This window comes from Bos grunniens, chromosome 23, assembly GCF_055505025.1.
Source record: "Bos grunniens cultivar Pamir isolate PY7600 chromosome 23, Bosgru_T2T1.0, whole genome shotgun sequence".
Lineage (NCBI taxonomy): Eukaryota > Metazoa > Chordata > Mammalia > Artiodactyla > Bovidae > Bos > Bos grunniens.
Genome location: NC_141187.1, coordinates 14,344,994 through 14,369,293, shown reverse-complemented (window position 1 = coordinate 14,369,293; position 24,300 = coordinate 14,344,994). Strand labels below are relative to the sequence as shown.

General features: G+C 54.1%; 1 protein-coding gene and 1 long non-coding RNA gene across 3 annotated transcripts in view; both read left to right on the top strand.

The window, feature by feature from the left end:
• The window catches only part of KCNK5 (potassium two pore domain channel subfamily K member 5), a 40,434-nt gene extending 24,618 nt beyond the window's left edge, over positions 1–15,816 (top strand). Inside the window, exons 1-5 of one of the 2 annotated variants that reach the window (XM_086371568.1) lie at positions 6,836–6,940; positions 8,946–9,057; positions 10,230–10,396; positions 10,722–10,890; positions 13,274–15,816. In XM_086371568.1, the coding sequence (XP_086227694.1) occupies positions 9,024–9,057; positions 10,230–10,396; positions 10,722–10,890; positions 13,274–14,133 (1,230 nt within the window). In that variant the 5' untranslated portion in view covers positions 6,836–6,940; positions 8,946–9,023 and the 3' untranslated portion in view covers positions 14,134–15,816. Of the gene's footprint in view, positions 1–6,835; positions 6,941–8,945; positions 9,058–10,229; positions 10,397–10,721; positions 10,891–13,273 lie in introns of those variants that run through there. The other variant, XM_086371567.1, reaches the window with a different exon arrangement.
• Positions 15,817–19,863: 4,047 nt separating this feature from the next.
• LOC147346736 (uncharacterized) lies at positions 19,864–21,209 on the top strand. The gene is made up of 2 exons (XR_015153190.1): positions 19,864–19,999; positions 20,430–21,209. It is a non-coding gene; the product is annotated as an uncharacterized LOC147346736 (long non-coding RNA).
• Positions 21,210–24,300: the final 3,091 nt, after the last annotated feature.

Here is a 24,300-nt window from a genome sequence, read left to right as displayed (position 1 = left end):
GCTTCCCTGGTGACTCAGTGGTAAAGAATCTGCCTTCCAATGCAGGAGACTCAGGCTCAACCCCTGGTCTGGGAAGATCCCCTGGAGTAGGAAATAGCAAGCCACTCCAGTATTCTTGCCTGGGAAATCCCATGGATGGAGGAGCCTAGCAGGCTGCCGTCCATGGGGTCGCAAGGAGTCGGACACGACTGAGCGACTAAACAACAGACGTCGGAGCAAAACCGAAAAAGCAGATAAGCAGGATTGGAGCAAAAGTGAAAATGCAGATAAGCAAAACACAAGTCTACAAAGTCCACACTGCAAGGGCCCGGGTCAAGTCTTAACAGAGACAAGATGGGGCCCTGCCCCCACGTCCCTGCACCTGCCCCACAGACACCTGCTGTCCGCCTGGGAGAGTCAGGGCCGGGGGAGCCGGGCCCACAGCTGGGAGGCAGGTGTCAGGGTGGTGCCGTTGGGCCCCGGCCAATGCCCAGCTCCTAAACCAGTCCTGCCCTCCGAGCCACACCTGGTCACCTGGGCTGCGGGGAGCGGGGCGGGGGAATACCGAGGATCCTGCGCATCTTGCCTCCTGGCTGGGGAGCTGGAAGGCTGAGCCCCGCACCCGCGTCACCCCCACTTAGCAGATGAAGGGACGAATCACCCGTGAAGCTTGTTAACTGCTTGCTGGGCACCTAGGTCAACCCCAGGGAATACCTGTGAGTGAGGTCCAGGTGTTGTGTTTATTTAAACTCCCAGGTGGTTCCACTGGGTCGGGGGAGAGCCCCTGCTCCAGGGGCTGGGTGGCATCCACTGTCTCTGAAGACTAGCCCAGTGCCCCTCTCCCACCCCGTTGGGGTAGATACTTTTGATGCTTTTGAACCATGGTGTTGAAGACACTCGAGAGTCCCTTGGACTCCAAGGAGATCCAACCAGTCCATCCTAAAGGAGATCAGTCCTGAGTGTTTGTTGGAAGGACTGATGCTGAAACTGAAACTCCAATACTTTGGCCACCTGATGCTAAGAACTGACTCATTGGAAAAGACCCTGATGCTGGGAGGGATTGAAGGCAGGAGAAGGGAACGACAGAGGAGGAGATAGTTGGATGGCATCACTGACTCGATGGAGATGAGTTTGAGTAAACTCCGGGAGTTGGCAATGGACAGGGAGGCCTGGCGTGCTGCAGTCCATGGGGTTGCAAAGAGTCGGACACGACTGGGCGACTGAACTGAACTGAGGAGCTGAGTCAGCCTGAGCCCGGCAAGTGAGAGGCGTGGAGATAATGGAGGGCTCAGATAATCGTCTTCACACCTCTGATTTGTCCTGGGAATAAGAGGTTAACAGGTGCTCACCTTCTCGCCAAGATACTGATAGTGTAGGTCTGCCGGCAGTCCCTGAAAGACCTCAGAGGGAGGGCTGGCCACACAGCTGGACGGCGAGCTCTACCCACTGCGCCCCCCCAACCCCGGCCTCTCCCCCTCCTCACGCTGCCGCAGGGCGCCCCAGTGCATGGGCTCCGGGGTCCCCCCCTGCTCTCCTCTATCCGCTCATCAGTTTGCAGTGTTAAAGAACGTGAGAAGCATTGCTCTGAACAAGCCCAACTTGTTCAGCATCTATTTGCCTGAAAAGTGCCTATGATAGGTTTACTTATCCCCACTTTTGTCTGTTAAGACTCTCCCCGCCCCCACCCACTGCCGCAAACTCCCTGTGGGGCCGTGACCCCACCCCAGCCCCCTTCCCTGAGGATGGATGTACAGACAGACGTGGATATACAGGAAGAGCCCAGCCCAGAGACCAGGGGGTGGATGGGCATTGGGCTGACAGTGAAGCCGGGGGATGTCTTAACTGGGGCTTTAAGACTAGGGTTCAGAGAAGCCCTCATGCCTGGCCTCCGCCCCACCATAGCGGGCACAGGGTGGGGGATCAGCATGTGTCCTTACTCCGCTGTGCAGGTGGCCGGCCAGGGTGGCTGGGAGCCCCTAGAGGGCAGAGGTCCAGAGAGATGGGCTGTCTGAGGGCTGCGGTGGTGCGTCCTGGGTGTGCCTCTGTTTCCCTGCCTCTGCTTCCTGGGGGGAGCCTGGACACACACCCGACCCTCAGGCCTCCTGACTCCAGGGGCCCCTACCTGCTGATCTCATCCGGGCCTGGCCTCCAGGTGCAGAGACCTAAATTCCACGCCCTTTGATTTGTCTTTGTGGGCCCGCAGTCCCCTGCCGGGGTGTCAGGTCACTGCTGGGGCTGGTTTCCTGAAGGCCACGTGTACCGTGTGGTTGCAACCCTGACTGCAGTTACCTTTATTCAGGGCTTCCGGGGTGTGTTCAAGAGTGGGTGCCGTTTTTGACCGATGGAGAAATTAAGGCTGATAGTGTATGATTTACACAGGAACTTGGTGCCAGCACTTGAGAGAGGACTCCCTGCCCACTAAGTAACCCCCAGGTCCGCCTCACATGTCCATGAGCCTCTGCCCAGGGTGGGGGCACGGATCTGGTTGGAGAACCCTATCTCCCTCTTTTATAGCCCTCTTCCTGTTCTCCGCACACCCACTGCCCCGCAGAAGAGTTTCGGAGGGGGCAGGCCTCCTCTTCCGGCAGGAAGGACGGTCCCTCTAGTCACTCCAGGGACTCTCCTGGCCCCACTGCCACTCGCTCTGCCATCTTGGGCAAGGGGGCTTTTGTTTGCCCCCCTTACCTGACCCCTTTCCAAACCCCTGACCTCCAGGGTCTGCCCTCTGTTCTCACAACCTGGTGACCGCCCCCATCCCTCCTCCCCTGGATGCTGGTGGTCCCAGCAGCTCTATGTCCCTCCCCTGACCCCGCCAGCCCCACTCATACTGGGGTTTGACTCTGCTTCCCACCCTCTTGCCAGATAAAGCTGTGTGCCTTGTTGCTGATGAACAATATAATCCACAGGGTGGTTTATGAGATCCACCTGCAGAATAACCCTGAGAAGGAATTGAAGGAAGGATATGGGAGAGGGAGTCAGTCAAGGTCAGGGAAGATGCCCTCATTGATTCATTCACTCACTCACTTAATAAATGTGTGCACCGCAGATAAAAGCCCTGCCCTCATGGAGCTTACCTTCTAGGGAAGTCAGTCTCTACATTCCTGTGGCTATTTCCCTTGCATTTGCCTGGCTGTGTTCTAGAAACCTGGGTTCACTGCTGTAGCCGAGAAGCCTATACCCGTCACCCCTGTCTGTGGACAGAAGAGGGGTTGAGAGCCAGACGGCCTGGGTCCACGCTCTGGCTCCACCACTGCCTCGCAGGTTACTCAGCCTCTGTGCCTTGTTTGCCTCAGCTGTAAATGGAGGGAAGACAACCTCCTTTACAAGGTTATAAACACTCAATGAGCTGATTTAAAATGCTTTGATTGGTGGTTGTCATAAAACAAGTGCTCAAATACCAGCTACTATTCAAATATGAATTATCATAATCTATGAAATAAGGAGTAATAAACCATGCCCTACCTACCTCCCAAGGTGGCTGGGGGAGCCAGGAGGGCCGGTGAGAGACAGTAAATGTTCTTCCTACTCTTCCACACACTGTGAACACATGACCATTGGCCTCGTTCTCTTTGCAGGCCAGAGGAACCAAGTGAGCGGAGGTGAAATGGGTTAGGGACGGATGCAGCCAGGGATGGTGAGGGACGACCACTTGGGTGCCTCTGACACGTGGGTCCAGTGGAGGCTGGCATCCTCGAGGCTGATTCTGTGTGGCCAGGAAGGGACTCTGTGCTCCCAGTGTGAGGCCTGACATGGAGCTGGAGGCAGGGTGGGGAGCGGCCCTGTGGGGGCCCCGTAGCTGGCATCCACAGGCTGGCTGCCACCCGAAAGTGTTCTCTTATGGCCTGATGAAGGAAAGGCTGGACCTCAGCCCCGCTGCCTGTGTCCGCAGGTGGGCAGGACGGGCCCTTTCTGGAACTCTGCAGAGTGCGTCTCCTGGATGGAGGTGCCTGGCAGCTACCTCTGCACAGGAAACTCCGGATCCCTGGGGGATGAGGTGCCATAGGGAACCCAGACTTCATGGACAGTGAGATTCTGGGAGGGTGGAGTCAGGGTAGCATGTTGCTTGAAGCCTAGGCAGAGGCGTGAATGTCTCCTCCCTGAGAACTCTGTCTGAGTGGATGGGCTGGTTTTAGGGCACTGTTTTTCCAGGTGGTGTGAAGGGGTGGAGGTATGCACCAGCCTCCTTCCTGCAGCCAGAACCCAGATCCTGGCTGGCTCCCCAGCCCACCCCGCTTCCTCGATTTTAGCATCCCTTAGTCAATGGCACCCCACTCCAGTACTCTTGCCTGGAGAATCCCAGGGACGGCAGAGCCTGGTGGGCTGCTGTCTGTGGGGTCGCACAGAGTTGGACACGACTGAAGCAACTTAGCAGCAGCAGGTTACTTACTTAACCTCTCAGCCTCAGGTCCTCGTTTGCAAAATGAAAAAAATTACGGTGACTTCCCAGCAGGATTCTTTGCTCATTAAATGAGCTGGAGGCACATAAAGTGCTCAGCATAACGTTTAGTGCATGGTAACCACCAACTCCTCACCAGTAAATCACAGCCACTTCTTTGCAAGGATGACAGGCGGGGGAGGGGGTGGAGCTCCATTCTGTTCTCAAACCAGAGCCAGGCCCAGGCTGTCTGCAGGATCCCCCTCTCCCATCGTTCTCTAGGGTGATGTAGAAAATGAAAATATTGTCTTGTGTGAATTTGGAAGCCAAGTTAAATCATCTTGTGCGTGAACAAGGTCCACCTTCTCCCAAGAAAGCAACTTCCCTAACCCTGGAGGACTAGACGATGTGTCTAATGGCTCCCCTCACCCAGGGATGACCTCAATCCTGGGTCAGCCTCTCTGTTCTGGGGGAGAGGGTCCCACCAGCCTGAGGGACCCTGCCCCTGACCTTAATCAGTGAGATGTTCCAACTGGAGCCACAGTGACCCATAGTGGGAACAGGGAGCAGGCTGCCCAAGTTCACATCCAGAACTTTGCTCCCTGAGCCTCGCTTTCCTCACCTGTCAGGTGATGCCTGGCAGATTCGGGGACGAGCCAGTCAGGGAATATGTATAAAAGCCCCAGCAAGAGGCATCTGACACACAGCAGCACTGAAATCCCGCTCTCTCTCCCAGCATGGGGATGGAGCCAAGCTGATCCCCAGGCCAGCTGCTTGGAAACCCTGGGCAGAGAAGCTTGGGGCGTCCAGGAGCAGAGAGAACAGGGAAGAGAGGGAGGTGAGGAGCCCAGCTGACTTGCAAGAGAAAGCCTAGAACCTGGCCCAGTTCTGCCAGTTAAGCTCTCAGCCTCTGTCTCCTGACCTGATCTGTGGGCGTAACTGCCGCCACTGGACTGTTGTAAGGGTGAGTGGCGCTTCTGGCCCTGGGGGCTTAGGGCTCTTTGGAATGCCCCCATTTGTCCGCCCCTCTCTGGGTGACCGTGGAGAGATAATGGGGGTGAAGAGGACAGTGCACAGGGCTGTGACTCCCTGATAACCCAGGACGGAGGCCCCAAAGGACACACCATCAGTGGGGTGAGGGGCAAGAAGCCAGCATTTCTGCTGCAAAGCTCCCAACAATAATGCCGTCTTCGGTTACCCTGTTTTGCCAGCTCTTACATGTGATGTCTCCTTGCTATTGTTATTTAGTCGCTCGGTCGTGTCCAGCTCTTTTGCAACTCCATGGACTATAGCCCACCAGGCTCCTCTGTCCATGGGATTTCCCAGACAAGAATACTGGAGTGGGTTGCCATTTCCTTCTCCAGGGGAATCTTCCCGACCCAGGGATCGAATCTGTGTCTCCTGCAGGTGAATTCTTTACCACTGAGTCACCAGCACTTAACTAAATGGTTCCGGAGTCACATGTGGGCATGGCGGGTGGGGCTGTCCTGAGCATCCCAGGCTGTCTTACCTCTCTGGTCCCTGCCTACTTCATGCCAGCAGCATGGGACGGACAGGGATACTGTCCTCTCTTGAAGCTCTCCCCCTGGTGCCCAAACAGTGAGTGCCCAGCACATAGGAGGCTCCCACTCAGGCAGCACTGGCAAACATTCCCAGAGGGTGCTGCCTCCCCACCTGAGAACCCCTGTTGCAGTCACACCTTCAGTATCCCTGAAGTGTACTGGTCTTCCTGGGCCTAAGCTTCCCATGATCAGAAATGGATGCCTAACCAAGGGCAGTCCATTCTGGTGGAACTCATTATCCAACACATTCACAGCTGTCCCCTCCAGGACCTTGGCCCCTAGGTTAGCATATCATGAAGTCTAACAGCCAAGAGTGGAGCAGAGTGCAGAGGAACTGACCTGCAGAGGACAGTGGGCTGGTTGCCTCCCAGCCCTGAAGAGATAAGGTGTTAACACTGCCCGAGATTGTATTTACCTCTCTTTGTTTTGGCAGCCACCCTAATGTTTGTTGGTTTGGGGTCAGCTAAAACCCAAGGCCTTTTCCCTTTGACCCTTTGGGTCAGTCTCTTCTAACTCAAAGTATAAGACATGAAAAATTTAAAAGACAGCTGTATCATGTTAGTTTGGCCCCCCCCTTTTTTTTTTAAAGCTAGATCTCAACTCAAAAAAAATTGATTATTTATTTATTTTGGCTCTGCTGGACCTTCTGTCTCTGTGCGGCCTTGTCTCGAGTTCCGGTGAGCAAGGGCGACTCTCTAGATGCGGTGCACGGGCTTCTCCTTGCAGTAACTTCTCTTGTTGAGGAGCGTGAGCTCTAGAGTTCTTGGGCTTCAGTAGCTGGGGCACGTGGGCTCAGTAGTTGGGGGTCCCGGGCTCTCGATCACAGGCTCAGTAGTTGTGGTACAAGGGCTTCATTGATCCGTGACACGTGGGATCGTCCCAGACCAGGGACTGAACCCGTGTCTCCTGCGTAGGTAGGCGGATTCTTCACCACTGAGCCAGCGGAGGAGCCCTGGGCCCATTTTTCCAGTCCAGATGGTGCCATTGCAGTGTCAGCTGTCTTCCCACCCCAGCCTTGTTCCAGGTTTGCATCTTTTGCAGATTAAACTGGTCAGCCATCTATGTCTTTGCTGTGCTATGGATTAAAAGATTCAAGGGGCCTGGCCTTTGGCATGATGATGGAGACCTCGATCCAGACTGATAATGATCAGTACTTCTTGGGGTTGTTTATCTGCCTTTATGTGGACCCGGATTAATCCCAGTCCATCCCTGCAATTTCTCTGTCTTCTCCACACGAATATCTTTGCACCCATCTGTTCAGCTGCCTGGCTGCTATCTGGATTGACTGCATTCCACCGAACTTCAAGGCTTTGCAGTCTCTTTGGAGTGGGAGATGCACTTAGCTGAGCATGACTTGCTCTGGTGAACCTGTGCTAGCAGCTTCCAGTGCCCACTGCTTCCTCTTTGAATCCGCCAAGTGCTCTGCTGTCTCCAGAGAGGAGTCAGCGAGAGTTCAGTTTGGAGTTTCTAGAGTCCACCCTTTCCTTTTGTGTGAGAAGGAGGTGGGGAGGCAACTTCTGACATCTCTCCTGTTCCTCCGAGACTCCACGGGGTTGACCAGGGGTGGGGTTCCAATGCTGTGATTTCCCGGTCAGTGTCGGCCATCTCGGGCTGTGTTTCCTGAGGACGGTGCTGCTCTCCTCACCCCCCACCCCCTAAGATGGGTATCTCAGATAGCAAAGACTGCAGCCAAAGGCGGCTGAGTGATCCTGCTTTCCTTGTCATCTGTTTACACCCCGGGCCCTGGGACGTTTCATTCTCCTGCTTAGAACATAGATGTCATGGCTTAGGAAACCTTTTGAGTTGACCTACAACCGGATGGACCAGTTGGCCTCTTTCCTATCTGAATGTCCTGGAGTAAAGCGCCCAGCCAGCTCCGCGGCACCCTCTTTCTACTTTGCAGAGAAATGAGCAGGAAATAGCAGGGTGGGTGGGGAGGGGGTAGGCAAGGCAGTGAGCCGTGTGGTTTGACAGCCTGTCAGATGAGCGTGTCATCATGGAAAATTCTTGACAAAGTCTGCAGATCCACTTACACTGGCCTCTGCCGCTGCAAACGGCACACTCCTTCAGGACAACCCACCCTTCCCTCTCTTCTCATGCCATGGGTAGAACTCCAGTTTTTCTGTCTCCTTCCTACTCCCATGCTTGTCTCTGTCTTTCCTCGGTCCTAGGCTTGATTTCTAGGGGGAATTTGTCACGTTCCTGGTTTCTGGGCTGGATGGTCCATCCCAGGCCTCTCCCTGGGGGCAGGGCCAGGACCCCAGATCTTGGCACTTTCTTGGAGCCGCCTCGTGAGGTCCCGGCCCCCACTGATGGTGGGTGGAGTGAATGGAGGCAACCCTCAAGGATGGGGTGGAGGCCAGGTGGACAGGTTTGGCAGCTGTCTGTGTTCCTGGAATAGATAATAAAGGCCTCTCCCTGGGCCTCCCAGTGGACCTCCCCAGGCGACTTCTCACCTGCTCTCCAAAGTGGCCAGGAGCTTCTTGGGAACTCATATGATGGTTTTGAGTCAGCCTGAAAAGTACACACCACCTTAATGACCAGGCCAGCTGATGGGTCCACCCCCGGAACATGGGTCCGCAAGCTTCTGAGCTGACCTTAGCCAGTGCCCTGACAATGGGGGGCGGGGTGTGAAGGGCCAATCCCGAAGTCGAGCACTTCTCTGGAGGTCCTTCTGTCTTTTCTATATCATGTCTGCCTTCTTTCAGAGGCATAAAGTCTGGCGCGGTTCTCAAAGTGTGGTCCTGGGGCCATAACGTCAGCATCACCTGGAAACTTGTTAGAAAGGCACGTTCTCTTGACATCTTCCAGATCTACTGAATTCAGTTTACCGGGATTCATAGTCTTCCCAGCTGTGTGTCCTTGGGCAAATCACTTGACCTCTCTGATCCTGTATAAAATATTTCATCTCCTATAAATTGAAGACAATAATTGCCACTTTCCTATTGTGATGATTTAATAAGAATACTTATAAGGAGGTTCATAAAGTGTGACCTCCTCTCTGATCTTCACTGTATATCTCCTTTTAGATAGTATCTGATGCTGCAGGACAGGGCGTGGCCATCACAGGGAACCAGACCTTCAACAACTGGAACTGGCCCAACGCAATGATTTTTGCAGCCACAGTCATCACCACCATCGGTAAGCCTTCTGAGATCTTCAGGATACCCTCTTCCATGCCCCAGGTCTGGTCACATGACCTCGTCGGGGTTAAAATCGGGCCAGTTGCACGCTGTCCTTTTGACACACCCCTGGAGATTCAGTAAGTGCTTGGTGACTGGCCATGCGTGGGAGACTGTTTTCTTCCAGAAGTCCTGACCTGGGCTCTTGGAGTAGAAACAACACAGCAGAGCCAGAGCCATGCGGGAGGTCAAGCAGGTTTAGTCACTGCATAAGCCCCAGCCCCTGCTTTCTCACCGATCTGGGTGTCTGCTCTAGTTATCTATGACTGATAACCAACCATCCCAGAAGTTAGAGGTTTAGAATGTAACTTATTCCCTGGTGGCTCAGACAGTAAAGCATCTGCCTGCAATGCTGGAAACCTGGATCAGGATCCCTGGAGAAGGGAACGGAACGGCTCCTCCAGTATTCTGGCCTGGAGAATTCTGTGGACAGAGAAGCCGGGCGGGCTACAGTCCGTGTGGTCTCAGAGAGTCGGACACAACTGAGTGACTTTCACTTTCACTTTCTTGCTATGGTTCCATCCCTGGTCAGGGAAGATCCCACATGCCCGGGGCAGCTAAGCCCATGCATCACAACTACTGAGCCTGTGCTCCACAAAAAGAGAAACATCGCAATGAGCAGCCTGCGCACCGCACCTAGAGAGTAGCCCCTGCTCTCCGCACTAGAGAAAGCCCGTGCACAGCAACAAAGACCCAGCACAGTCAAAAATAAATAATTTTTTTTTTAAAGAAAAGAAATGAATGGCCGTCTTCGGAGACCATCTACTACGGTGCTTCTGGAGTGTCTACCCAGGGAAGCTGTTGACTTGTGCCTTCCAATTTGCACAAGGGTACCATGCAGACTAGGACAGGACTTACTAACAGGGGAGGCTTAGTCCGCCTTCAGGGAGCTCCCAGGCTGGTGGAGAAGGCGTAGCCCATACCGTCATTTGCTGTGGATGATCAAGATCATAGCATGGTCAAGGAAAATTTCATTTCTTAGGTATTGACATTAGATCAGTGTCAAGTGATCTTTGAGAATGGGCTTTCCTCCAGCTGTGTGTGTGGGGTGGGTGGGGTGGAGGTGGGGGCCACCCTGAGTCTGGGTCCATCCTGTGGCCCTGTTGGCCTCACTCTCTTCTTCTTCCTCAGGTTACGGCAACGTGGCCCCCAAGACTCCCGCCGGGCGCCTCTTCTGTGTCTTTTACGGCCTCTTTGGGGTGCCGCTCTGTCTGACGTGGATCAGTGCCCTGGGCAAGTTCTTTGGGGGACGCGCCAAGAGGTTGGGCCAGTTCCTCACCAAGAGAGGCGTGAGCCTGGTATGTCCCCATCCCTGGGTCCTGGGCAGAGGTGGGAAGGACCCTGGCAAGTGACTGTGGCTAGGGTGGGAAGGATCCCTGGGTCCCGATACGGAAGTGTCGGGACAGATGGCAAGCGAGCCGTTTCAGAGCCCCCTGCCCTCCCAGGCGAGGCTGGGAACGCCACTAATCCCCCTCCTTCCTTGGCAGTGAGCCTCCTCGCAGGCCCGGCGCCCAGCTGGCCTCCCTTCTGGTTACCTCCTCGGCGCACTCTGGGTGCTCTGCTGGGTTCCCCCGGTCTCCCCACTGCACGTTGTCTGACTTGGTCTCCCTGCCCATCCCTCAGCGCAAGGCGCAGATCACGTGCACAGCCATCTTCATCCTGTGGGGAGTGCTGGTCCACCTGGTGATCCCGCCCTTCGTGTTCATGGTGACGGAGGAGTGGGACTACATCGAGGGCCTCTACTACTCCTTCATCACCATCTCCACCATTGGCTTCGGCGACTTCGTGGCCGGTGAGTCCTGCCCCTTGCCTCTGTCTCCCTGCCCTCTCTTCCTCTGCTTCTCCTCCAGTTTCAGCTCAGCTGACCATGACCGGGGGCCCCGGTAGGCGTCCAGTGTCCTGGGTCTCCATCCAGTGGGGTCCTGACCCAGCCCTGCCGCTTATAGGAGGAAACCAAGACAGAGAATCATTGCAGGCATTTTCCCTTTTCCTTTCTTGCATGTGTGCTGAGTTGCTTCAGTCTTATCTGACTCTGTGACCCTGTGGACTGTAGCGCGCCTGGCTCCCTCTGTCCATGGGATTCTCCAGGCAAGAATACTGGACTGGTTGCCATGCCCTCCTCCAGGGGATCTTCCCGACCCAGGGATGGAACCCAAGTCTTAATGTCTCCTGCACTGGCAGGCGGGTTCTTTACCACTAGCGCCACCTGGGAAGGCCCTTTGCTTTCTTAGAAGGTGGCTTTTCTCTCCTCTCTTTGTGTTTTGCTTCTGGTCTCTTCCTTTCTTCTCCCCCGTTGTCTGAACTTAGAGGCTTAGGTGCACTATGGGCTAGAGACAGGACCTGGGGGCTGAGTCAGGGGCTGCTCCACATCACAGCTGCCTCCTTCCATCGCTCACAGGTGATGAGGGCGCTGTTGGACACTTGACTCAGAGGCCAGAAACTTGGCTCTTGCCACGGGCAGCTTAAAAGACAAGAAAGGCCTCCTCCCAAGCTGCCCCGCTCCCTCTGGCCCGGACTCTCCCTCCCACCCCTCCCCTCCTTAATCCAGGCGACGATAAGATTCTTTGGCCCCTTTGTCAGCCACTTATGTCCTTGTGCCTGTGGGCTGCACAACATCTTGATTCTTAATCTTCCTGAAAAAGCCCCGTTCGCCTTTACTGAGTCCGTATTTGCTTGCCCTTGCTTGCCCGGTGCCTGCTGCCCCGGCCGCTGACCCCTACCTCTGACCCAGGACCTCTGATCTCTCCCCGCCCCCTTCCTTGGAAGCAGGGACAGGTCACTGCCCTCCCGCCCCATTGTAAATGGAGATTTGGAATGCTGGGACTGGGCGGCTGAGTGGGTGTGAGAAGCAAGGAAGGCCTGAACGCTGCACTGACACCAGCAGATCTGAGCCTGCTGCCCTGGGAGATAAATTTAGACGGAGGCACAATCTTGTCTTTGTCTGGCTGATGCGGCCCAGAGCAGGCTAAGGAGAAGCCTTTGCATTAGGGAAGCACAGAAAAATGTTTTAATTATACTTTCTTAGCTCCAGCAAGATGCCAGACCCCTGCCTCAGTTTCCCTATCTGTAAAATTGGTTTAAAAAAAAAAAAGGAATAGCGCCCACCAATCACAGGGTGTTAAACAATCAGATGAGTTGCTCTGCACGTGTGCAGAGGGTAGGGCCCTGGTTATCATCATAACCTGCTTATGACTAGAGCCCTAAGCAAGATCAACAGCACCTCCTGTCTGCTGGGGAGATAGCCCCTTGCCTTCAGACCCCCTCCAGTCTGATGTGGGGCTTATAGTCCTTGCCCTAAGGGAGCCCCATTCTAGAAATGGCCCCCTTCCTGCAGTTAACTTGTACAAGTTACTCCCAGTCTCAGGGCGGGAAGGGGGACATAGGATAGATAATAATACGGATCAACATGCCTGGAAATGTAAGGTGAGATCTCCACGATCCTGGAGGGTAGGGGAGTGGCCAGAGCTGTGCGGGGTAACCCGGGAGGGCTCCCTGGGGCAGGTGTCTGGAGCCTGGCCTCGAAGGAGAGGGCACGGAGAGGGCAGAGCCCTACAGGCCACAGGAGGAGGAGGGTAGAAACAGGAAGCCAGGAGGCCAACCAGACATCAGCGGAAGGACAGTCAAGACTGTCCAGAATATTCTTGCCAGGACCTGTGCTCTTGGACATCCCAGGCCGCTCCGCCAGCCTCACTTATGCTAAATGAGTGAGTCCATGCCCAGCAGGAGGATGCCAGCTGCCCTCTCACTTAATTCCTATCTAGGTTTTAATGGAACTGTAACACATACACCCAAAGAGTACACAAAACAGTGTTGTGAATCAGTGTGTTGGTGAATCATTGCAAGGCCAAGGTTCATGGCTTAGTTCCTGAGCTGGGTGCTGGCTTGTCTCCACCCTTCCCCCAAGCCCCTCCCCCTCGAGCCTCCCGCACCCCAGGGAGCCACTCTCCTGACTTCGGGTCTGGGACAGGCACACGGTGGCCAGGCCAAGGTCCTTCGGGGTGACGGGGTGTTGGTGTCCCGCACAGACATCCTTTCTTTTTCCTGGTGTGTCCCCATCCCTACTCTGTGTTCTCGAGCCGCGTCCGCTCTCGGGTGACATGGCTTTGGCCCCCTGTGTGTCTCCGGGTCCCCGCTGGCCCTCTCCTGATCCTCTGGGCTTCCTGACCCGCCCGTAGGTGTGAACCCCAGCGCCAACTACCACGCCCTGTACCGCTACTTCGTGGAGCTCTGGATCTACTTGGGACTGGCCTGGCTGTCGCTGTTTGTCAACTGGAAGGTGAGCATGTTCGTGGAGGTGCATAAGGCCATTAAGAAGCGGCGTCGGCGGCGAAAAGAGTCCTTTGAGAGCTCCCCACACTCCAGGAAGGCCCTGCAGGTGGCGAGCGGTGCGGCGTCCAAGGACGTCAACATCTTCAGCTTCCTGTCCAAAAAGGAGGAGACTTACAATGACCTCATCAAGCAGATCGGGAAGAAGGCTATGAAGACAGGCGGCGGTGGGGAGCGGGGCCCGGGGCCGGGGCCCCCCAGGGGTGGGCTGCCAGCCCTGCCCGCCTCCCTGACCCCCCTGGTGGTCTACTCCAAGAGCCAGGTGCCCAGCTTGGAAGAGGTGTCCCAGACGCTGCGGAGCAAAGGACACGTGTCGCGGCCCAGTGGAGAGGAGGCCGGGGCTGGACCCCCCGAGGAGGGCTCCCCCACCTCCGAGGTGTTCATTAACCAGCTGGACCGCATCAGCGAGGAGGGTGAGCCATGGGATGCCCAGGACTACCACCCACTGATCTTCCAGAATGCCGACATCACTTTTGCGAATGAGGAGGCTGGCCTGTTGGACGAGGACACCTCCAAGTCCTCGCTGGAGGACAACCTGGCCGGCGAGGAGAGGCCCCAGGAGGGGGCCACAGCCGAGGCGCCCCTGAACCTGGGCGAGTTCCCCTCCTCGGACGAGTCCACCTTCACCAGCACAGAGTCGGAGCTCTCCGTGCCTTACGAACAGCTGATGAACGAATATAATAAGGCAAAGTGCCCCGAAGGCACGTGAGGTGGGGCCGGCTCCCCACCCCGCTTCCAAGGCTTCTATTCTCAACCTGGGGCATTCTGCCATGGCTGGGACCCTGGCCCCTGGTGGGGGGGCGCAGCCCTGGAACTGGGAGTGGGGGGCCAGGGGCCGCCCTCACCTTCATCCCCTGCAGCTAGATGCCACAGGTCAGACATGGCGCCCAGGACAGGCCTCTGTTACCCAGCAGAATGGGTGCCCTGGTAGCAGGAGGCATCTGTCCCGAGCGTGGCTGGCATATCTGATGGTTCACAGACACGTGGGCTGGCAGGGCCGCTCCTGGCAAGGCTTGCATCCACGGGGGTCATTGTCCTGTCGTTCGGTTAAGACTGTCGCACGGCTCTCTTAGGTCGGGGGCCTTGGCCATGTGAATTCACCAGTATTAACGGGCTCCTGTGTGCCTGGCACCGAGAGAGTGAGAGTGGTGTGAGAACCTGGGGTGGGGGGCTGGGCACTTTAGCACCTCAGGGCCCTGCCTGGGGTTCATGTTTAACCGTCCCCCAGTCCCACCTCGTCAGCCTGGCTGGCACCCCCTGCTGCAAACCTCAGGAGGGAAGAGTCTTCCTAGGGAAGGGGGTGGGGAGCTAACAAGGCAGATGCTGAAACACTCCTGATAACAGGGCAAGTCCCAAGCATGGCCCACGGTCCCACTTGTGGACTTAGTGGGACGGAGCCCAGCCCAGCGCCCTGTTCCCTCAGTCACCCTTCGGCCAAGCAACAGCAGGCAGCCGAAAGCAGTAAAGAGAGGCTGGGGCTCCAGGAGTTGCAGGAGTGGGCTTATTCTGCCCCGGCCCCTGCCCCGCTGGCTCCTCATTCCCTGTTCCCTGAGAAGAAGGGCCTCGCCTCTCCCCGGATCGCTCTTGGCTCGCAAGTGGGGAACGGCTAGATATGTGAATCCAGCTCCTCCCTCCAGCTGCTGCGTGTGTATGCATGCGTGTGCGTGCATGTGTGTGTGAGACAAAGAAAAGGATTTGCGATGGGGGGAGCAAAACGATAATGTGAAACTGTATACAGACTGTTTCTGGCGAGGGACTGGCAGCATTCTTGGTTCTCCGAGATACGCACCCTAGAGCCAGCCGCCTCTGCCCTGCATGTTTCATTTTGTTCTTTTGTTAAATGAACTGCTGTTTTTTTAATACCTGACATCTCTTGTTGGCTTCAGAGCCAGAGCGGGGAGGAAAGGTGAAAGAGTGGGGTCCCAAGGATCGGGATGTCTGGTGTTCGCTCTCCTACCCTTCAACCCAATTGGACCTTTCTCGGTGACCTCAGCCAAGGTCATGGTGTCAGAATAGGGGGAGGGCATTGGTCGCAGGCGACTGCATGCTGGGTGTCACCCGAACACCCCCTCTGCCCCTCAGGCCCCTCTCCAGTGGTGTGGGGCCAGAGAGGGCCGGAACCCTGCCCACCCGCAGCAGTGAAGGTGATGGGCGTGGGTATCCACACCCCACTCGCCCCTCGCCCAGGGGTGTGCTGGCCTGGCATTGGGGTGGGAAGGAGCGGCCTTCTGTCTTTCTGTGAAATGTTTTAACGAGTTCGTCTTAGTGTCCTGACCCCACTTGGCTGGGGTGTCACTGGCTGTCCTGGAATCACACACACTGTATACATACTGGAAATGATGTAAAATGTAATTTATTTTAACATTTTTACAATAAAATGTGAGATGGACAAGCCAGCCTGGTGTGTGCTGCGGGGACAAGGTGGGGGGCAGTCCGGGAGGGACCGGGACAGGGGGCACTAAGGGCAGCCTGGAGGTCAAGGGGAGAACTGGAGTAGTCAGGAAGGGAGCAAATTAATCAAAGAGATGGGGAGGTGGAGAAGGGGCAGGCCTCGTGGAGGAGGTGACAGCTGACAGGTCCAAATGAGGACGGGGAAGAGCCTCTCAGAAGGGGTCCAAGAACCAGGAAGGAGTCAGGAACCAGGGGAGAGGAATAGGGGGACTGTGGCTGGCTGGTGTCACCGGTCTGCCAGGCCCTGTTGTACACACTTTACACAACAGTCCCGTGAGGTAGGGATTACATCCCCATTTTACAGGCAAGGAAATGGGCCCAGGAGGTGACTTGGGCAAACCTGCATAGATGGTGAGCCTGGGTTCAAACCCATGCAGCCCCCAGGACCAGAAGAGAGCAATCACCTGCTTTGTCATTGCTTGTCTGGCGTCCCCTGAAAGGGTGTCCAGGTAGGGAAACTCAGGAAGGACCCTGGAGACCAGGCCTTCTGAGGTCAGAAGGACAGGCTCAGCTGGGCCCATCTGCATCCTTTAAGACAGGGGTCCCCACCCTCTGGAATCTGATGTCTGATGATCTGAGTTGATGTAAGAATAATAATAGAAATAAAGTGCACGATATATGTAATACACTTGAATCATCCCCAAACCATCCCGCCTCCCCCGGGTCCATGGAAAAATTGTCTCCCATGCTCATGGTGTCAACAAGGTTAGAGACCGCTGCTTTAAGGAGGAGGATTTGCAGACTTTGTGGTCTCAGTGGTTTTGAGACTGGTCCCCTTCCCACACTGCACAGGACATTCATTAGAAGTTTGAATCTGTTGGGAAAAATGGAAAGTTCTGTGATTTCAGGAGTGAAGTGCATTTTTCATGAGGGTGTGACTGTGTTTATAGAGGATCATATGTCTTTAAAATATCAGCGGGTTCTGCAAGGACTTGATACCATCCATCCCTTTGCCAAAGCATCTCTCCACCTCCCTGCCTCCCTCCCTCTCCCTCCCTCTCTCTCTCTCACACACACACACACCCACCCACCCAAACTTCTCTGGTTTGCTATAGGCCCTTACAGCCTCAACATATTAGAAAAACCCAAACAAACTTTCTGGCCAACCCAGTGACAGTTTTATTTACTACCTTAGCACGTGGCCATCTCACAAAGCTCCCCCACCCGCAACCCAAGTGGCTCCAAGCACTCCCATTGCACAGGGCTTTTAGCCCCCTTTGCAGTGAAGGACACAAAGGCTCTCAGAGTATGACTTGACCAGTCACAGTTTTGTACAGTTGCTAACAGATAGAAGGAGCGGAGTTCTGGTCTCGGGCCACTGTGACTTGTCGAGATGAGTCAAGAGCTTTCTGAGTGGAGCTTTCTAGCAACAGGAAGTGGGGGACAGCAGCTGGAGCCGAGGGTGGGGCCCAGGAGGGATTCCTGAAGCATCAAGGGCCGAGGAGGTGTACCCTGTGTGGAGGAGGGGTGCGCCTACACATCTGCCATTGTGCCCATGAACTCCTGGGGGATAGCAGGCGGAGCACGTGGTTTAGAAGCTGAGAGGATCCTGGGAGGGAAATCCCCCTCTTAACACTGCATCCATAACCCGAGCAGGATTATGGGGGTGGATTGTCAAACCCTCAGAGTTTTATGGGTTCTGGAGCAGACATGCCCACTCCCAGCGGTCCTCCAGGCCTGGATCTTCCCCTACCCCCTCCCAAAAGCCTTCCCACCCTAGTTCTGAGCCAGCACCCCACTGTCCAGCAGCAACACCTGGACTCTCTATTCATTCCATTAGAAGGAATTCTATTCATTCCTCCAACTAGTGCTCACTGAACACCCATCCTGGACCACACCCATCCTGGACCAGGCTGTGTCCCGGGCACCTGGAAAACTCCAGCGTGTAACATGAACAGAAATCCCATTCGTGGAGCCTACTGTCGAGTTCCCCTTGCTCTCATTTCTGGCTGTTTTTCATGGTCTGTGCTTGGTATTTCTGTCCTCTCCATACCCCCAAGACTCTTAAAATCTTGTCTCTTCTATCATATATCTTTCAGTCCTCACAATAAGTAGTAGTACAATTAACCTCATTTTACAAATGAGGAGACTGAGGCAAATACAGGATTTTTCACAAATTCAAGCAATTATTGTGCATGTGTGTGCTAAGTCGCTTCAGTCGTGTTCGACTCTTTGCAACCCAATGGACCATAGCCCACCAGGCTCCCTCTGTCCATGGGATTTTCCAGGCAAGAATATTGGAGTGGGTTGCCATTTCCTCCTCCAGGGGATCTCTTCTACCCAGGGATCGAACCCACGTCTCCTGCATTGGCAGGCAGATTCTTTACCACTAGCACCACCTGGGACCCCCAAATAACTATTAAATGGCAGCAAAACAGCTTCCCTGACTTGCGTTTCCACTCTTCATTCTACCCTTCAGAAAGTTCCTAATCTGCTAGGGAAGACATCTCTAGAAAACAGAGATGGACGGAGAAGACAGTTCCTGCTCTCAAAGATCCTGCCACCTAAGTGGGAGAGGCGCTCAGAAATAGGAAACAAGCACAAACTCTGGATCCCAGCTGGGCCTCTGGCTCCTGTGTGACCCTGGAGGAGTCACTTAGCTCCGTGCCAGCACCGAGGAAAAGAAATTGGGATGTTTGGGTTTCACCCACTTAGTGGAAAGGGTATTCTCAGCCTCGATTGCATGGAAGCTTTCTGGAACCTGGGGCAGAGGCAGGGGGAGGAAGGAGGCAGGCTGGGCTGGGCCACTCCGGGTGGGTCTCCAGGAATGGCTGCCTCTCCCCAGGGACCCCTGAGGCTTGGGCTCAGCCCTGCCTATCAATTGTCCATCCTGGAAATAACAGGTCCCCAGTTTTCAGATTCACACACAGTTGGTCCAGGAGTCAGATGCCAGCTTGTGTCTATATAATGCAGTGAGAGAGCCTCCCAAAACCTTTGCCCCTTCTCTCCATCCTGGCCACCACCTAGGCCACTACTGCCCCTCACCTGGACCTCCTCAGCAGCATGGGGCCTGACCCCTGGTTGAGCGCCACAGAGCCCTTGTCTATTGAATGAATGAGCCCCCTTATCTGGTCTCCTCTCCCTGGCCATTGCTTCAACCAGCAGGCTGGAGCCAGACTCAAATCTGACCCCTTGTAGCTCCTGCTTCATTTTTCCTTTTTTTTGGACTGCACCACACAGCATGTGGGATCTTAGTTCCCTGACCCGGAACCGAACCCATGCCCCCTGCATTGGAAACCAATCCTGGAGTCTTAACCACTGGACCAGGAGGAAAGTCCCTATCTCCAGCTTTAAACCCCTCGGGGCTCCCATTGCCCTTCCTGGCACCGCCTCCCTCTCCAGTTTCACCTGTCCCCGTCCATGTCTCTGGGCCTCAGACATAGCGAAATTTCTCAAAGGAGCCAGGCCACCCTGTTTAACCCTGCCACGTCCTCCATGTTTGTTGTTCAGTTGTGTCTAACTTTTTGCAACCCCACGGACTGTAGCCCGCCAGCCTCCTCTGTCCATGGCATTCTCCAGGCGTGGCAACCCATTCCAGTATTCTTGCCTGGAGGATCCCATGGACAGAGAAGCCTGGCAGGCTATAGTCCACAGGGTCATACAGAGTCGGACACAACTGAAACGACTTAGCACTAACAGTCCTCTGTTTGGGGTGCCCTTCATCTCTCAGGGATGCGTTCTAAGACTTATGGGATTAAAGGTAGATCTCAGCTTCTCCCAGAAGAGTTCCACGGTTACTGGCCCCCACCCCCGCCCCCTCCGCTCTTGGATCCTGGATCAGATGTCCCTCCCCTGAGCCCAGGGCCCCTCCTTCAGCAAGCTGGCTGCTTCAATGCTGTTCAAACTGCCTGTCTCCTGTTCTGCAGACTCCAAGAGATGAAGGAGTGGCTTGTTCACCTTGGATCCAAACCACAAGCTGACCTGCATGGAAAAGGGCTCAGCTTTTCGGTGTTTACTGAGTGGAGAGTGAGGGAACCAGAATCCTGGACCCTCCCATTGTTAACAGTCCCTCTTTTCCCCGGCCAGAGGCCAAATCAGGAGGTGAGGCTGATTCCACGAGGGCGAGCCCCTGCAAAGCTGGGTGGATGAACCTGAGGGACCTTGTCACAAGCTCTGTTGGCCTGGTGAGTCACCTAATTGTGCCGTCACCTGAATCTGGTAGGCAGGCCAGGGACGCACTCCCTACTTCTTCACACTCCAGGAAGCCCCTCTGTCTACACCCCCTTTCCCGACCCCCAACACCGCTCTGTCCTCACCTCTCATCACCTCCAAGGCGGTGGTGCCCCTTCTGCTCAGCACTCCCTGAAGACGGGGCCTGGGCAGCCCAGCCAGCAGCCCCCGGATCCCCGTGCTTTCCTCGGGAATACCTCTGCTCACGCTGACCCCTCACCTTGGTTTCAGGGCTGCCTAGTTGACAAAGCCCTTTCACTTCCATTCCTGTGGGATTACTCAACAGCCCAGGAGCCAGGTGTAGTATTTTATAGCTCAATTTAAGGTGTTTTGTTTTTTTTTTTTTCACATGAGGAAATTTATTGTTTGGATTTGGTTGTCCAGGAGAGCAAGGCCTAAGAACAGAACTGGAAGATGTTGGAAGAAGTAGCAGAGCAGGAGAGGGAGATGAAGATGGGAAGGGGCACAGGGCAGGCCTTCCGTGGTGGTCCAGGGAGTTCACCCGCCAGTGCAGCAGGGGACACCGGTTCACCACCTGCTCTGAGAAGATCCCGCGTGCCTCTGGGCAACTAAGCCCATGCACCAAAGCTACCAAACCTGTGCACCCTTGAACCTCCCAAACAAGAGAAGCCATTGCAATGAAAAGGCCGTGTACCACACCAGAAGTAGGCTGTGTGCTGCAGCAAAGACCCAGCGCACCCAAAACTAAATTTAAAAAAAAACTTTTTTTAAAGAGCACAAGATAAGGGGGCATGGTTGAGCTAGTCTCACTGCAGGCAGTTGGGGCTGGATCCTGCTGGGACCCCCACCCCCCCGAAGAGCTTGTCCTATACACCTCAGAATTGTCCCTCTAAAGGACCAGAGACCTGTGTTTATCCACCAGTTCCCAACCTTGTTGGTTATGAATGGCCCCAAAGACCTAAGTAAATGTAAAAGCTTTTGCAGGACGAAGGAAACTATAAGCAAGGTGAAAAGACAACCCTCAGAGTGGGAGGAAATAATAGCAAACAAAATAACATGACAAAGAGTTAATCCCCAAAATATACAAGCAATTCATGCAACTCAATACCAGAAAAACAAACAACCCAACTGAAAAGTGGGCAGAAGATCTAAACAGACATTTCTCCGAAGAAGACATATAGATGGCTAATAAAAACATGAAAAGATGCTCAACAAGGCTCATTGTGAGAGAAATGCAAGTCAAAACTACAAGGAGGTATGGTCTCACACCCGGCAGCATGGCTATCCTTAAAAAGTCCACAAACAGTAAATGCTGGAGAGGGTATGGATGAAAAGGAATACTCTTACACTGTTGATGGGAATGCAAACTGATACAACCACCATGCAGAGTCTTTAAAAAAAAAACTAGGAGTAAAACTGCCATACGATCTAGCAAACCCACTACTGGGCATACACCCTGGGCAAACCACAATTGAAAAAGACACGTGTACCCCAGCGTTCACTGAAGCACCGTTTACAATAGCTAGGACATGGAAGCAACCTAGATGTCCATCAGGAGATGAATGGATAAAGCAGTTGTGGTACATACATACAATGCAATATCACTGAGCCATAAAAAGGAACACATGTGAGTCAGTTCTAATGAGGTGGATGAACCTAGAGCCTACTATACAGAGTGAAGTAAGTCAGGAAAAGAAAGACAAATATCATATATTAGTGCATATATATGGAATCTAGAAAGATAGTACCAACGATCCTATGTACAGGGCAGCAAAGAGACACAGACATGAAGAACAGACTTTTGGACACAGTGGAAGAAGGAGAGGGTGGGATGATTTGAGAGAAGAGCCTCGAAACATATATATTACCATATGTAAAATAGTCAGTGGGAGTTTGATGTATGACACAGGGACCCCCAAAGTGACAACCTGGAGGGATTGGGTGGGGAAGGAGGTGAGAGTGCATTTCAGGAGGGAGGGGTCACATGTATGCCTATGGCCAATTCATGTTGATGTATAGGAATATTGTACTTTACAATATTGTAAAGTAATTATCCTCTAATTAAAATAAATTAATTAATTTAAAAAGGAGTGTGGCCTGAGGAACATCAGTCTCCACTTCCCTCCCATACAGGCTGGATGTGGCCCACCACACCATCCAGTGACACCACCATCTCACACTGTCCTCGGCAGACTGACCTTACCACTCCCCAAACTAGAGGTGGGGTCCACTGGTGGATTTGCATGCGTTCTGGCCTTGGACTGTTTTGATTGATAGAATACCTCAAGGTGCTCTTCTGTGTTAAGAGGCCTGGCAGCTTCTCCTTTCATGCTCTCAGGGAAGCCAGCTGCAAGGTAAGAAATCCAAGTTCCTGGAGACCCAGGCCCTGGAGGGGATCTGCCCAGCTGAGGAGCTATCTGGGACATTCCGGCCTCAGTTGAGGCTGCAGGAAGAGACTGGCCATTCTCCAAATCAAAAAGTCACAAGCAAATACAAGACTGGTATTGTTTTAAACCCCTACGTTTGGGGTTGGTTGGTTATGCAGTGGTAGCTGACGAGAACACAGGCTGGGCTTGCCCCAGGGCTAAGAGACCTCCTGCTGGGTTTTGGCGAAAGCCCTGGAGTGGGAACGCAGAGAGCCACCTAGGTACCCTGGGGAGGGGTTCCGGCCGCAAGTACAAACTGTCCACTATAGCCACACTGACATTCACAGTGAGCTGAGGAAGTGGGACAAGGCCACAAACAGCACCTACTGCCCTGACACTCGATCTCTCCTTACCAGGAGGTCCCTTCCTTAAACAGGATCAAAGCTTTTTACCATCAAAATATTGAAGTCTCTTCTACTTTGGGGTCTCCTGTCCTCTCTGCTATATCTAAACCATACTGGGAAGCCTGGGATCTACCATCTAGCGTTGCATCCTAAATAGGCCACCTTGGCCATTTACAGGATGCTTACTTGCCTGTGACCTCAGAACACATTTAATCCCTGCCACACTGAGAGGTCAAGATTATCATCCCTCTTTGGAAGTAGAGTCACAGAGTAGGTATATAACTTGCCCGAAGTCACACAGCTAGAAGCAGAGCCTGGGTTCAAACCTGAGACCCCAGAGCCTGTGCTAGTAATTACCACACACCCCTGCCAGAGCAGGGTTCAGGGGATCCAGAGAGGGTGCCCTGGCTGCAGCTCCCAGCTACCCATCCTCTGCAGGACCAGTGAGAACCAATGAGCACATCTCAGCCCTGTGGTGACTACCCAGCAGTCACAGGGGATTCCTGGACTCTGTCTCAAGAGCTTCTGGAGACTTCCCTAGTAGTCCAGTGGTTAAGAATCCACCTTGCAAAGCAGGGGATGCAGGTTCAATCCTTGGTCAGGGAACTAAAATCTGATGTTGTTCAGTTGCTCAGTCAGACTCTTTGTGACCCCATGGACTGCAGCACACCAGGCTTGATGTCTCTCAGAGTTTGCCCAAGTTCATGTCCTTTGAATCGATGATGTCATCCAACCATCTCATCCTATGTTGCTCCCTTCTCTTCCTGCCCTCATTCTTTCCCAGCATCAGGGTCTTTTCCAATGAGTCAGCTCTTTCATCGGGTGGCCAAAATATTGGAGCTTTAGCTTTAGCATCAGTCCTTCCAATGAATATTCAGGGTTGACTTCCTTTAGGACTGACTTGTTTGATCTTGCTGCTGTCCAAGGGACTCTCAAGAGTCTTCTCCAGCCCCACAGTTCAAAAGCATCAATTCTACGTGCTGCGGGGCAACTAAACCCTCCGACCGCAACTAGAAAAAGCCCTCGAGCCACAATGAAGATCCTGTGTGCCTCAACTAAGACCTGATGCAGCCAAATGAATAAATTCAGTTCAGTTCAGTCGCCCAATCCTGTCCAACTCTTTGCGACCCCATGAATCGCAGCATGCCAAGCCTCCCTGTCCATCACCAACTCCCGGAGTTCACCCAGACTCACGTCCATCGAGTCAGTGATGCCATCCAGCCATTTCATCCTCTGTTGTCCCCTTCTCCTCCTGCCCCCAATCCCTCCCAGCATCAGGGTCTTTTCCAATGAGTCAACTCTTCGCATGAGGTGGCCAAAGTATTGGAGTTTCAGCTTTAGCATCATTCCTTCCAAAGAAATCCCAGGGCTGATCTCCTTCAGAATGGACTGGATGGATCTCCTTGCAGTCCAAGGGACTCTCAAGAGTCCTCTCCAACACCACAGTTCAAAAGCATCCATTCTTCGGCGCTCAGCCTTCTTCACAGTCCAACTCTCACATCCAAACATGACCACAGGAAAAAC